Source organism: Pocillopora damicornis, chromosome 6 (assembly GCF_964200805.1).
Source record: "Pocillopora damicornis chromosome 6, jaPocDami1.2, whole genome shotgun sequence".
Lineage (NCBI taxonomy): Eukaryota > Metazoa > Cnidaria > Anthozoa > Scleractinia > Pocilloporidae > Pocillopora > Pocillopora damicornis.
In genome coordinates this window covers 7,502,351-7,517,500 of record NC_142675.1, presented here as the reverse complement: position 1 = coordinate 7,517,500, position 15,150 = coordinate 7,502,351, and the positions used below count along the sequence as shown (strand labels likewise).

Here is a 15,150-nt window from a genome sequence, read left to right as displayed (position 1 = left end):
CTACTAAGGGCCTGTTTTGATAGAGGTGGGGAACCTCAGGTAGGTGAGGTAACCTGCCTAGGAGGGGAAACCGGCCCGTCCATTTTATCTCTTATTTTATCTTTATCACCTTTACGTCACAGGTTGGGTGACCCGTCTTGGCCCTGTCTGCTGTGTGGGGCATGTAAACGTCTCAAGGTTGGGTAACACACTCAGCTGGGGGGGGGGCGATCATGTTACAAAAGATCAAATGAGCACAACAAAAGCGAAACACGAGTGTGTTAAGACTTTGTACATTTCCTAGTCGTCCCACGCAGAGTTTAAACGTTAAAACATCACGGAAACGGCCAAGCATGGAGCTATTAGCGAAAATCTTAAACGAAAGAAACTTATGTTTTTTCAGCAACGTTTTACCACACGTCGCCGGGGTTGTAAGATTGTATGTAAACGCGGGATATCTTTAGACCACGGCTAGGCGGGTCATTTCACCTACCTGGGGTCCCCCACATTTTTTAAACAGGCCCTAAAGCAGTGATATTCAGGTTGGTGGTTGATTGCTATCAGCCTGGGACTTCTTCGACTGCCACATTGAAGATAGCATTGCTTACACATTGCAGTCCGAAAAAAAATCGAGCGAGTAATTGTGCCAGAAGGTTCCACCAAGCTTATCCAGGCACCGGATGTTTGCTAAAACAAGTCGTTCAAGGCCGCTTGCTCTAAAAAGGAATGATTAACGGCTGGGTACCGCGGGAATTTACGAAGAAACAGCTGCTGAAAATTTGAAAGCATCCTCGAGAAAAACCATTTCGCAGTGGATTCTCGTTTCTCGGGCGGAGTTACCCACAAAAAAACTTTCCCAAGCTGCGAGTTGAGCCTTCCCGCGGATGGGTCGAAAGGCGACATGAGTAACTTCCTTGGGGAACGACAGCCTTATGGCTGTGTGCGACTGATGCTTCTATCGCAGTTGCAAGTTCTGAGTGAAAAAGACACAAATCCCTTTGAATGTACCAGTTCCGATTCGGAGGAAGCATATCCGACATTATATCTTTTGGATTCGGATCATAAAGAGGACAGTTACAAGAAATTGAGTGAACTATGTTCACTTTATTTCACTTTAAGTATTGCAGTAGTATTAACGTCCAAGTTGTGAAAACGAGAACGAGCAATGGAACATGTTTTTGTTTTTAAAATTAAAATGGTTACTTACCATACTATTGTTTTCAAGAAATAAATTGGATTTTAAGTAAATGCCACCCACGTGAAAACGCCAGCCTTGAATAAACGGCACACTCGAGTCACAAAAAATTTACTAAACGCCACAGCGTTTAATCAAACAAATACAGTAAATGAAAACACTCTATCAGCTCTATATTTACCATCTGTTGGAGTTCTATCTGCCAGTCTCTCTAAGAAATAATTTATAATTGGTACCAATCCTTATCTTCCTACAGCCAGCTTATTGCATATCTTCTGACTCGTCATTAAGTCCTAGGCCTTCGTGGTAACAAGCATCTGCTGGCAAAACATTACCATTTTAGAGGTATCAACCACACATTTTATTTACCACGCCCACACACCTCCCCATTAGAAAGTTTTCATTGGACAAATTTCATGGAATGGCTCTGCAGATCGCAACAGAAATAAAAATCAGTGCCTATAAATTTTTAATGTTTTGGTTTATAGTGAAAGAAAGGCACTCGAAACTTGGAAAGAATGGAAAAAATGTTGCTGTTCGTGAATGATAAATATCTATGATAATCTTTTAAATACAAAACTCTAAAAACAATGGCGTATTACACTTCTCCTTTTTTTCCAATGTATATACCTCAGGAGCATAAGTATCACCTTGAATAAAGAAAACATCACAAAGGTAGCTATTATGACTTGAATGTAATATTATCAAAGTGCAACTAAGGACAACTGAAAATAAAAGCTCCTCACAGTTTTTCCATGCGTTCACTAAAGGGAAGAGTTACTAAAAGTTACTTAAAAGGAAAAGTACAATCACTTCAATTAATTGCTTCAGAAGCCGGTTCGAGTCACCCGCAGTTTTTTTTTTTAACATTAATCACTTCAGCAAAATAAAGATGCAGCAATGGAATCGCCACAAAAGAACACCGCTGGTTTTGTTGACCTCAAATGCCTCAAAAACATAATATAATACCGTCATCACCAATCACATTCTCAGACATTCTTGTCGTCTTCGTTCGCCTTAGCAATAAATCTAGCAAACTCAACATTTATATCATTGAGTGGCGAATACAAATTGGTCACAGTCTTGCTGACCTTGAATGCCTCAGCAATAAATTCGCACCGTGGACACTAATACCATCGTAATACAAATTGGTGAGTCTCCTTGGCTTTGATTGCCTCACCAATAAATCTGGCACCGGCATCACTTATATAATTGCTGGACAAATTCAAATTTGTCAGCGTCTTGCTGACTTTGATTGCATCAACAATAGATGCAGCACCGTCATCACTAATATGGTTGACAGATAAATTCAAATTGGCTAGCATCTTGTTGACTTTGATTGCGTCAGCAAAAGATCTAGCACCGGTATCACTAATACCATTGTCAGACAAATTCAAATTGGTTAGAGTATTGTTGGCTTTAATTGCCTCAGCGACGGATGCTGCACCAGCATCACCAATACGAGTGTAAGACAAATTCAAGTTGGTTAGCGTCTCGTTGACTTTAATTGCCTCGGCAATAGACGTAGCACCTGCATCACGAATACGATTCAAAGAAAATTTCAAATTGGTCAGAGACTTGTTGACTTTGATTGCGTCAGCAATAGATGTAGCACCGGCATCACTAATTCCATTGTCGGACAAATTCAAATTGGTTAGAGTCTTGTTGACTTTGATTGCCTCAGCAATAGATGTAGCACCGGCATCACTAATACGGGTGTAAGACAAATTCAAATTGGTTAGCGTCTTATTGACTTTGATTGCCTCAGCAATAGATGTAGCACCGGCATCACAAATACAATTGAAAGACAAATTCAAATTGGTTAGCGTCTTGTTGACTTTGATCGCCTCAGCAATAGATGTAGCACCGGCACCTCTAATACCATTGCGAGACAACTTCAAATTGGTGAGCGTCTTGTTGACTTCGATTGCCTCAGCAATAGATGTAGCACCGGCGTCACTAAAACCAATGCCAGACAAATTCAAATTGGTGAGTTTCAAACCAGTTCCAAACGACTTTGCTAACTGTGAGTGAAAATCACTTTTTTCTCTTTTACATTCGTTAATGGCCTCCAATACAACTTTTGTACCACTGCCTGCATTTTTGTTGACTTCATTTGTTAAACTCTTTACAAGAGCCACAACTCCTTCATCGCATTTCATGGCTAAAATTCCGCATGAAAACAAAAGTACTTCTTTAAGTTTAACGAAATACCTTGGATCGGAAACTAGTTCTTCAAGTGTAATTTCCTTACTTTGAATCTGAGAACAAATGAAGAATGCTGCAAAGCATTCTTGAAAACTTTTATGTAAGAAAGCATAATGCAGTTTTTGTCTCAATTTGCTGCCACCAGGCTGTACTGACAGAAATCCAAACTCAGTTAACTCTTTTGCATGGTTTGCCAATTCACTTTCATTAAAATCCAATTTGCCGTTAATTAAACCATTCAAGGCCACTGACCCAAGGTGATTCAATTGCGGTTTGTAAAGGTTAGTAAGGTCCTCTCCTGTTTCTGATAGTCCCTTCTTTTTCCTGTATCTTCTCAAGACACATTCAATCATATCCAAGTAAAGTTGAGCTCTGTTTTCGGGGAGTGTGCCCTCAAACTCTTCACACAAAAGGCAAAGAAGTGCTGTGTTTAGGGGATTGGCTGCCATTTCTGTCAGGTTTTTATCTCGGGACATTCGTTCCGAGAGCTTGGCGGCTAAATCCAGCCTTTCTTTAAAGTACTTGGTGATAAATCCTTTCACATGGTTTTCAGTGAACCCTTCGATCTCAAGCAGCGTGTCGCAGCATTTTCTCACCTCTTTTCCAGTTTCGTGTCTTGCTGTTGCAACTATGTGGCATCTGGGGAGTACTCTTCCCTCAATTAATTCGGAAAACATCAACAATTTGCCGGATGGTAACTCATCCAATCCATCCAATATCAATAAAATGCTGGACTGATTTTCACGAATAAAGTGAAAGAATAGTTGTTTGACTTCTTCATCGATGTCTCGGGGAAGAAGTTGATCATCAATGGCTTCCCAAACATCAGAATAGATGTCTCGACATTTCAGCAACAATACTGCTTTGAATGCTGTTGCGCTGCAGCCCTGAGGCTCTTGCTGTTTTGTGGCCCAGTCGTAGGCGTACTTTTTACAGTAGGTGGTTTTTCCCATACCAGGTTCTCCTTCAATCAACACTGTTCTCGGCGCTGAACACTCTTCATACGGGTCTAGTATACACGACATGTCAACAAATACGTCAGTGATTTCTCCTCTCGTTTTCTTTCTTCTGACCACTTTGAGCCTTGTAAAAATATTGCCAAGAAAAAACTGAAACTCTTCACACCATGGAAATGGTGAGAGCCATCCCTCACGAGTCTTGTACAGCTGGCGAATTCCATTAATAAGCTCAGTTGGATCAAAAATACCTAACAGTAGCAAAATGAGTAAGAAATCTAATGAGGTGGTGAAAATTGTGTTGTCCGTCTGGTATTCAGCACTGAATTTAAATAAGTGAATGATTACAACACCATTGCCAAAGAAATTTCTTAGACGATGCAAAAAGGTATCAGTGTATGATTCATGTTTATTGGTTAAAAGCCATTTAGATTATGAATTCAGTCAAACCTACTCTGATAGTTTCTAACATCGAGCTGAACTTAATACCAATGTTACAGTTAAAACTTTGCTGTCTTTCGCACGACTGACCTTGATCTCTGCATTCTTCTGCTGAAGCCATCAGGGAAACCAGCTTTTCCTTTTTCTCTATTATTTCGTTCTCCATTCTTTTAAGTGCCTCTCTCACTGAATCTTTGATTATTCCTGTATGATAAAGGAAAATGTCATAGATTACAAAGATGGCATCGTTTTTAGTGATAGCTGAAAACAGACGAAAACGGATCATCAAGTAAAATATTTAGAGACTGATTACGGGTAAAATTTTGAAGGAAAATTTTACTCCATGTCTTGCGAAGGAAAATTCGCCACCTCTTGGTTGGCAGGTATTCACTAAACAGTGGCTTCCATACGCCACCCCAAATATTAGTGTAAAAGCAATTTTAGAACGGCAATTGTAATAAAATTGTGAGGACCAGAGGTGAACTGTACTCCACAGTTAAAGCATTGAAGGGAATGAGAACATACCAGAAACTGTTAAAATTGAAAAACTGAATCCCTCAAGATAGGATGATTTCTCTCACACATTTAGGACATGTTGACTACGGCTACATACCCGGTTAAGCAGGATAACTTTTATTACAAAATTCAACTAACCGTCATCCTTGCTTTCTCCCACGAAAGCTCTAGAAGTACACATCTTTTCCTTTACTTCTTTCAGTTCGCTGTCAATCTTTGTCATTTCGCCTATTATTTTATCTAGAGACTCTTTTGTGGTATCTGACGATGGAATAACAATAGAAATTTTATTCTGAGTGAGAACCACTTTATTCAATGAAAGAAAAGATAACTAAATAGATCCTTTCCCTTTCGTCCATTGTTTGTTGTAAGCCTTTGACCCCTGAGGGTGATTAGCATCTAATGTCTCCTCACAGCATCACCCCTGAATCCCACATTAAGGTCATGAGAATCAAGGAAGTGATCACCAACCAAAAACTCTTCATTGTGAAACTAATTCTCCTTATCAGCACCTTAGGAAATGTAAAGAGGAAAGTATGGAGATTGCATTTTAATTTTAGGGTGTTAAGGGTTAATTTTAGACAACATTCTAAAAAAAACTTATGGATCGGCTTAAAAGGTGTCTGATAGTGACTCGGGAGATAAATATTGATATTATTGGAGCCGATAGCCTGCGTAAGATTTTTTGTCGGTAAAAAGCGACACAGTAAGAACTAATTAAAGAATAGCAAAGTTGCCTTTCCGTCCTTTCTTTTCAAGTCGTTTCATCATGAGTAAAAATAACAAAAAGGCTGGAGAAAACCAGAGGTCCGCCTGCAATGAAGTGTGAGGTTTCGTTCACAGTTTTATACTGGGGAATTGTAAAATAACCACATACACCTTATCCTGTTCCTTTTTACTAGGACAACCCTCATTCAGGGACTTTTTCATGTAGAATGAAATACTCTACAATAAATTATGAGTGGAGGAAGGAAAATAGTAGTTCATTCAACAATATGCAGGTCACATCTAATGGTCTATAAGGAAGTTAGATTCATTCTATCCTTAACAAAAATCTAAAAATAAGACATTCACCCCTGTCGGCCAAATGCTTATGAGTGCTGTCAGAAAACTATCCAATACCGAGAGGTAGCCTGAGATTCTGTGGTATCCCATTCATCACACACATTACCTAGTGTTTTGATTTGTAGCCAGAGCAGTTTGATAGCCAGGGTGTGCTCTTACAACAGTATACATTACCAAAAAATGCAAACATGGCCAAAATCAATTAATAATGTGGTCATGCTTAGATGTGTTATGTACTCAAGTTAACGGAATCACCGTCGTTAGTTCAGTTTATCCGTGAGTAGCTCTTTTTTTGCAACCAACCTTTATTTGTGCTTTTTTCCACTGTAGTCGTCAGGCTACTAAGCGTCTCTCTCATCTCCTTCATTTCAATCTCTATCTTCTCAGTTTTGTTTCCGAGGTCACCTAGCAAATCTGAAAATGTAAGAAGGATAAGCGCAATGTCATAAGCACATTTACATCAAGATTTACGTTTAGAAAACGTCATGAGCAGGCCTACAACGCCGTGTTAAGGTTATTTCCCTCCTTTGCGGGTGTCCTTCGGGAAAAAATTCGTACGCGCACTAATTTCAATAAAAATCCTAGCAAACTATATATCAGAAGAAAGCTTGATAAATGCAAGTTAGGAGAAAAATATAATTTAAGCGACCTTCCTTTTAAGGAACTGTAAGGAGCCAGTAAGACATTAAACGACCGAAGGTTCTTCAATTAAATTCATCGGGTATCGGATGCTTACGGTCTGCACTCTTTTTCATACTTAGCTAGTAAAATATAGAACTTTCCCCCAGACACTTACAAAACATTAAATTTTCTAGAATTCAAGCAGGAGATCCTCAGATATGAAGCTTTACCACAGTAGATCTACAAGTTATATTCCCTCTGCATGCATAATGTTGTATACAGTTTATATATAATATTGGCATTGTAATTAAGCATATTTTTATTTTATTTTAGCTTATTTCCTCGAAGATATTAGCTCTACAGCTACACTGTGAATTTCGAGCATAAATAAAGTATATGTAAGTATATGTATGCAGCACGTGCAAAATGGCTCCACAGCCTAATTCACAAAGCATCAATCAACATAAAAGTGTCAGGCTTTTTCGATATTCTGATTGATTGTGTAGATAACGGCATCTTAAGTTGGGGTAGCTAAAAATATGCGAGTCTTGTTGCGTAAATGGACGCCACGGGACAAATATTTCAAATATCAAAATTACCCAACACACTTTCGATTCCCATTATTCCTGGGATGTTTCCGAGAAATTTGACGAAAATCTCTCAAATCTATATACCCAAAATCAAATGGGAAATTTTAGCTCCTAACGGTTCGCAAAAAACTCACGCCACGCCAGGAGATTATCTTGCCTCTTGAAACCGCAAACCAATAAAGTAACGGGACCTCCTAGCGTCATTGATGATGGATAAATATTTCCCGGGAAAAGTAACCCATTGCAGACACTTTTTTTTTTTACCTCGATCGCTCAGTGGAGCATTGAGGAGGACGAAACAATAATGACCATCATGTATGGCAAATTTTGGTTTGACGGCGACTTCTTTGGTCGATATCTGGACGCAAGCGTGGAGCTCCGCTAGTACCAGTAACTTTCACAAAGGAATGTTTTCTTTCTTGACAGAATGGTACCCTTTCTTTCTTCTTGGGGCCTGCTTTTTTTTTCTTTTTTCCCATGGACTTTCTTCCGCCTTTGAATTTTGTAAAGTGCGTGATGTAAACAAAATATGGAAATAAGATGAAAATGGAGCCCCAACATGAGAGGTTGCCGCGAAAATTCCCTCAAGGAATTAGCCTAGGTTCAAGAATTTGTTTTAATTCAATTTAGTTAAATGAAAGAAGAATCGACTTTTTCTGCAAATTTATACTTTTGTAGCGTTCTGATTCATCCATATTGGCAGTGGACAATGTTTTTCTTACCCTCAATTTCTTCAAGCTTGTCTTTGATGCTGTCGTCGTCTTTCTTCCATTGTTTCATCAGTTCACGATAATGCTCCTCGATATCTGGATCCATGCAGCCGTGCTCAAGATTGTCGATTTCAGTTCTAAAATGAGCTCCTCCCAGTCTCACCAAAGCTTCTCGTATTTCCTGCCAGTAAACACTGAAACTACTGTCATGCACAGAGGCTTGAGAAGCATGGCCGTATACAGTGTTCCTGTAATACTTAACTCTGGCAATGTCATCTGCGATGCTTATCCTTGTAGGTAGGGGAAGGCGATCCCATCCATTTGCAGGAGAACACAAACCACAGATATTTCTAAGAAGCACTGTTAGAAGTGTGATATCGAAGGCTGCAGAAGACACGGGCGAGTGAGTAGGATACAACTTCCCCCATTGCGTGGGATTAAGCACTTTCTTCCTCCCTCTGTACAGTGATTGCAATGTGGCGTAATGTACTGAGGTACTTCCCAAAACTTTATGTAGAGTCGCTGGTGGATGTATTCTGTCAAAAGTGGACCGAAGCACCTGAGATCCAACATCCACCAGGAGGCGGCATAGCCTTGCATAGTTGGCTGTCTCTTTCGTAAACGCAAATGGCGATGGAGCCGTAGCCATGAAACTGACTTTACCAGGATAACCTGTCAAATAAGGATTTGACAATAAGTTATGTCAATCAATCCTATTTGGAAAAAAACTTTCCATAAGCCAATTAAGACCGAGAATGGTTTCGAATCGCAATGTCATTTTCTAAATCCTTTAAAGCACGGAACACCAACAAAAGAACTTGATAAGAGGTTTAATCTGAGATATTTCATCTCAACACAGTTTTTGGATTAAGAGAGAGTTTTTATTTCTTCTCGGAGGCCATAGACTCAGTCAGTTCTGGTGGCTCGTTGACGTTTCATTCTTAATGGAATGTTAAATATGCCTTCTAAGTACCAAGGTCGACATAGAGGGTAATTATACTCTTGAATATTTGAAGTAAGACATCTTCTTGAGATCTACCGATCCAAAACCTCTCCCTTATTACTAATGAAAGCGTCCGTTGAACTCTTTCATAATCCAGCACGTCGCCCTACCTTGAGTGCTATATTCCAAACCAATTGATCTTAAAATCGTCTGAATTATTTATCAATGCTAAAAAAGAAGGTAAACTAGACATTAGCGCCTACTACAAGCTTTCAATGCGGAACAGCCGCCAAAGTAAACAATTAAGTTAGCTATGCTACTAAAACAGAAATCCCGAAACACATATTTCCCAATAATCACCGCCACCGTTACGCATTAAATTCAAGCCACTCGCATACAGATCATCACGTTCTGGAACATTTCCACCTTTATCACTACCAAATAACTACTGCATAGGTAAGTCTTAAGATGTATCTAGGAGTAGTAACTGCAATAACATCACCAACTATAATTTATAGTTAAGGGGTAAGTTTCTAAAGAAACTGTGGTGCTGCGTCGGTGGGAGAGTAAAACAGGTAGTTTAGTGTTAACAACTGGGTTGAAAACGTAAATTAGCCACCTTAAAGAGTAAAAAAGCTGACGTTTCGAGCGTTAGCCCTTCGTCGGAGCCAATCGCTCCGACGAAGGGCTAACGCTCGAAACGTCAGCTTTTTTACTCTTTAAGGTGGCTAATTTACGTTTTCAACCCAGTTGTTAACACTAAATTACCTGTTATAATTTATAGTTGGTTAGTTAACCCCTACATCCCCCAACTAACAGTGCTTCCGAAACTGCTACTACATGAGAACTAAAACCATCACTGACAATCGAGTAACACACAAAATCAAGTCATGCTCAACACATTAAAAGGCAAAGCCATAGGCATTAAGCGAATACCACTACCCCTCTGGTTACCAATATTTACATGAAATCGTCATGGTAGCAGCTAATTTCTAAAGAGTACCTTGAAGGACTTAGAAGTTAGGATCAATGTGGCAAAACCTATGATAGACAGTTTGCATGAATGTACCAATTTCCAAAGACATGAAAAGCATGGCGTAATAATTGCTAATTCACATACTCTGTCAAGGATGGAACCAGCTCTCTGCACAAGATCTTCCATATTCTTGTTTTAAGTGGAGTGCCTAAACTTTGATTTTATTTTAATTAATATGTCTTAACCCGTGACCCGATGGCCATCCAACACAGGAGCAAAAGAGATGTGGCTTGATTAGCATAAAATTGAGCCACTCAAATGTCTGAAATGTTCAAGTGCATCAATCACAAATTGATCAAAACATCCCATAAGTCAATGTACAGATGAAGCAGTCTACAAACCTAGCTCTAATCAGTATTTAAACCAGCAGTATATCAGAAGGACCACCAGAATTTCAGCAACTATTTCTAAGGGTATTTCCACATGTTTGTAGCCAAACATAACCATAACCATTGATCACAACATCATTTTAGGTAAGTATTAATATAATACATAGTTCTTAACATAACATCACTTATAGGAAAAATAATAAATACTCACATGGATATGAGTGAAATGAGGGCATGCAGAATTTTAAACATATGGAAACAGGACACAGTTATTCCCAGAATATAAATCATCAATACTAATTGACAAAATGAAGGCAAGTTTCAAAAATGAGAGAAAAAGTCTGAAAAGGGAAGCAGCAAAACAACAGTTACTATATATAAGTTATGAAAGACAATGGCAGTCACAAATAAGAGCACTAACAGGTGCCCCAAGGTTATAAATGGTATTAACGGCAACAACTCAATTGATAATACTAAATTATCCTGCTATACTCTCCCACCAAGGCAGCACCACAGTTTCTTTAGAAACTTACCCCCTTTATTCATTTATAATTATCAAAAGTCAGCTAGAATTTAAAACAACAACAACAACAAAAAAAACTACCATGATTCACAAAGGCTGACCAAATGTGACCCTCCATCTGATTTTGGGGACTAAGGTGATAACAAGCACACAACACGCCAACACATCAAACAGAATGCCCATTGTTCTAGTGACATTTACTCACAGTAGCGAAAAATATATAGATATGTAATATTAGCAGCAAAGCGTAATCTGGAGAGCTAATTTATTGGTCATAGATTACACAGGCTTTCCTCCTCAGGCATTATCACTCTCTCTCATTAACTATTCAAGCAGAGGTAAGAAACAATAAATAGCTTAGAAAGTTATTGTCTATGCTACTGTTAGAAAAAAATCACCCTTTTGTGCTCATGCATTACATTTGTAAAATGCTGTTACAGACATTACAAAAATATCAAATATCAACTTTCTCTATGGTATTATCTGTGCAATGGCCTTTGAAAGTTGAAGTATTGCTTGTTTTAATCTACATTTCTGAAACATTTTATGTTATATTTTAATTTGTTATCTTCAGATATTATAAAAGAAGGTGTTGCACTTTATGTAATGTCCATAACAAAATAGCTACTTGCTCTCATCTATGAAGTACATCCATTTTGGAAAAATTTCTTATCGTTAAGTTCTTATTGTGTTGCCATCTGTTATAGTTTTGTTCCTCTGGTGAGATTTTGGGAATACATGTGTCTTACTTAAATCATTTTAAATCTTTCAGCATACCAGCTATTTTCACACACTTTTCATTGGATAAAAATAAACAGCCTCTCTTGGCCCGATTTCCCACAAAGTCAACTTTCAGATTACTATTTTTTAAACAGTTTAGGGTCTCCTCGTTCCAAAAAACCATGATTATAGGCTAGATATAAAATATTTCAAATTTCACCATTCAAGCTGTTGTAAATTGGGCCAGGATGGTTTTCATTATTTTTACCATCCCCTAAAAATCACTCTGGCCATTTGATGAAATACACTTTTACACAAACGTTTTGGCCATTAATAGCTATATGTAATGGCAATTTATGAATATCTAGACCATGTTGGATTATTTATGTGATTGTTGCAATTGGTTCAGCACTGGGTTAGATTTTGTGCTTTGAAATGCTACAAACAAAAACCAAAAGTAACCTCTCCAGATGAAAAAAGTACTTGAAGTGTCTGCTTTAAATCCTAATGCAACTCATTCATGGCCAAATGTTTCAACTTTGTTTTTTTCTGATCAGGAAGTTGATAATTATAAATACCAATGTTTTTAAGTAGAAGCATATTGTGAGTGTGCTTATCACCTTTGTCCTTAAAATCATATGGAGGGTCACAAATACAGAACCTTGCATTAAAGTGAGCAGTTGTATCCTATATTGGTTATTACCCTTGCAACAACCAAAGCAACCAGTTAATCATAAGATGCATTTCAGCTACAAGGTGCAATATAATGAGAAATTATTTACTTGGTGACCTATCTTACTACTTTAGCGTCATGTTTCATATTCAAAGCAAAATGATATTCATGAAAAAAAGAGAATAGCATATAATAACATAAACATTTTTCATTCTTATGAGAATAAGACACAAAAAATCCTTACATATATGTATCATATTTAAAGAGGGAAAAAATGGAGAGAAAAGAGCCACAGGAAAAGAGAAAGAAAAAGAACATCAATACCTTCATTGTTTAGATTTCCTGCCTTTATGAAATTACAACATGAGCAGTCAGAAAATGATGGACATTTCATAATTTCTGAAAAATAAAAACATAGAATAAATTCTGATCAAATGTAAGAGATAATGCCAACATCAAAAATTTCATTTAAGGTGCTATATTTAAGGCAGTAATTGTTGCTATTGAACAGTATAATGAAATGAAGAAAGCTTTAGGACAATCTGAAAGACATAGACAACGACATAAGGCTGTTTCGCTGGATCATGCTGAAAAGGGGTCGTTGAAAAATAATTGAACTTAAGAGGAATCCTCTGATGGCTGCTCACTTTAGAACAAAACAGGTCAAACTTGGAACTGATGAGATCCAATATGTAAATATGTCATTTGACAAATTGCGAAGGTTTGGGAAACTTGGGCTAGTTGTACTTCGTGTAGAATTGTTAAGCAGCATAATATCTAGATTGACGAAGAATAAACACATAGGCAGCCATAAGGAACTAATTTATTCACACCCCCGAGCAGGTGTTGATACGGGAACTTTAGAATGTGATGTAATCATGCGCGAGGAAGTCAACGGTAATTAACAAAATGTTACATGGTTCAATAGCAAATTCAATTTGAAAGCATATTAATTCTTGTTGAAAAACTTGCATCGACAAATAATGCCTAAATCGAGTTCTCGGAAAACGTTTTATTGAATTATAGGAAGCAAGTCATTCTCTAACACCAGAATCGAACCGTGTGAAAAGGGTTTCACTCTTAGTTTCCACAATGGCAAATGGCAACTTCCGCCTTCAGTAATACGCATTACGTTTTTCTGATCTTCACGAAAGCATTACCTGTCCCTTTAATCTAGATCAGGAACGACTCTTGAAAGTAAAACAGTTCGTCTGAATACGAAACAGACCCCAAAGTATGAAATTCAAATTTTTTAGTGAGCATCAATTCATAATTCATGATCGACTCTTCACATGTTCTTTTCGTGAACAGTGCTTCAAACGAAATAATTACACCCACGGCACGTTAAGAGGCTAAGCAATCGTCCTGAAATGAGAAAAAAAATAGCTTATGCATCGAATATATGTTCAACATACGCTCCAAAGACTCGTGTTAAAAGTTTATACGCGTTATGATTATACACGTTAGCGCGAATGAATTACCGTAAGTCAACAACGGATTAAAGAAATTTAAGTTAAAGTTACTAAGCGAATAACTTTATTATTCTGTCTGTACCTGTGCTGTCTCCGGGTCAACTCTTCACATGGACAGTGACGTGAGTTTGAACCAATCTGTCTCCCTGTTTCTTGATCTTCCAACGAGAGAACGAAAGGAATCTGAAATGTTTGGTACTCTAACAGACTCAGTGGAGCGACACGTTCACGACATGCGCACATGTCATTATTCTCAAAGGTAAAATAACACATAAAACCGAGTAACACAGTCACGCCATGAAGACTAACTTTGCGATGTGTTTCTCGTCGTCGGGAGGAAAGATCGTTTCAAAAAACTATAACAGAAATCTTTTAAGGTACACATAAAGAAAAAGCTACATTTTTTTTCTCCTAAAGCTGCAGACGAGTTGTCATTAAAGATGCCTCCAAATAACATCGCGTGATTCACTTCATATCACTTCTCGCTACAGGTCACGCATCTTAAGATTCTAAAAAGACACGCACGGCAGATTTTCCGCACCTTCCACATTGCAGTCGAAGACTTTCCGTTTTCGCCTGGTGATCTCTCAATTTTGCACCTTTCCTCTGGCAAAGAAAGATAATGTTTTCCTTCCTATAGTGATAACATAATCCTTTGTGGGTTTTCCAGTATATTTGGGTGTAATAGCGTTCGATAGCGATTTTATGCCAAAACTCCGAGTGATGTGCTAATCTTCTCATATTTTCAAAACTTTTAGGGGGCAGGAATCCGCTCAACCACCCCTTAAAAACACAGCCAGAAACTCTTACCTTCCACGCTCCTAGTTGCGACTTAATCTCAATCAAAACCTCCCTTCTCCTCATGACTAATTGTTGGAATCTGATCAGCAGTGCTACCTTTGAGTCTGAGAGAGTAGGCTAATTGAATGCGCCGCTGGATGGAGTCACATATTCACAGCTGGATTGATTGGGGTTGCATTTTCAATAGAATTACCAGAATGGGGTCGCACATTTCGCGAGGCGTAAGTAAGTAGGGATTTGAAAATGAGAAGATTCGAGATTATGAAGTTGTCAACGCATTACCAAAAGTGACCGTGATGGGGTCTGTGATTGGCCACAGAATGTTTTAGTGGGTAGGGGTTGTAAAAAAAGCTAGTGACACACACTCAGCAA

The 15,150-nt window shown here is 38.2% G+C and overlaps 1 protein-coding gene across 2 annotated transcripts; it reads right to left on the bottom strand.

The window, feature by feature from the left end:
* Positions 1–1,063: 1,063 nt before the first annotated feature.
* Positions 1,064–14,207, bottom strand: LOC149043718 (uncharacterized). 2 transcript variants are annotated; one of them, XM_089210540.1, is made up of 10 exons: positions 14,060–14,194; positions 13,565–13,870; positions 12,830–12,904; positions 10,801–10,930; positions 9,395–9,452; positions 8,294–8,953; positions 6,664–6,774; positions 5,434–5,556; positions 4,870–4,983; positions 1,064–4,589 (listed from the first exon to the last, which is right to left on the bottom strand). In XM_089210540.1, exons 6-10 carry the CDS (start codon positions 8,928–8,930, stop codon positions 2,302–2,304), a joined length of 3,273 nt encoding a protein of 1,090 aa, XP_089066666.1. In that variant the 5' UTR covers positions 8,931–8,953; positions 9,395–9,452; positions 10,801–10,930; positions 12,830–12,904; positions 13,565–13,870; positions 14,060–14,194; the 3' UTR covers positions 1,064–2,301. The 2 variants fall into 2 exon arrangements, with proteins under 2 accessions (XP_089066666.1, XP_089066665.1); XM_089210539.1 differs by lacking the exon at positions 13,565–13,870 and having other exon boundaries at positions 14,060–14,207.
* Between the last annotated feature and the right edge of the window lie 943 nt (positions 14,208–15,150).

What these genes read in the sequence shown, in the direction of transcription:
- LOC149043718 (XM_089210539.1), bottom strand. Translation starts at nt 8,930, where the DNA reads ATGGCTACGGCTCCATCGCCATTTGCGTTTACGAAAGAGACAGCCAAC. An exon ending in CAAGCTTGAAGAAATTGAGG is followed by an intron (nt 6,775 to 8,293) that starts GTAAGAAAAACA and finishes TTACATTTTCAG; the next exon opens with ATTTGCTAGGTGACCTCGGA. An exon ending in GGAAAAAAGCACAAATAAAG is followed by an intron (nt 5,557 to 6,663) that starts GTTGGTTGCAAA and finishes TTCCATCGTCAG; the next exon opens with ATACCACAAAAGAGTCTCTA.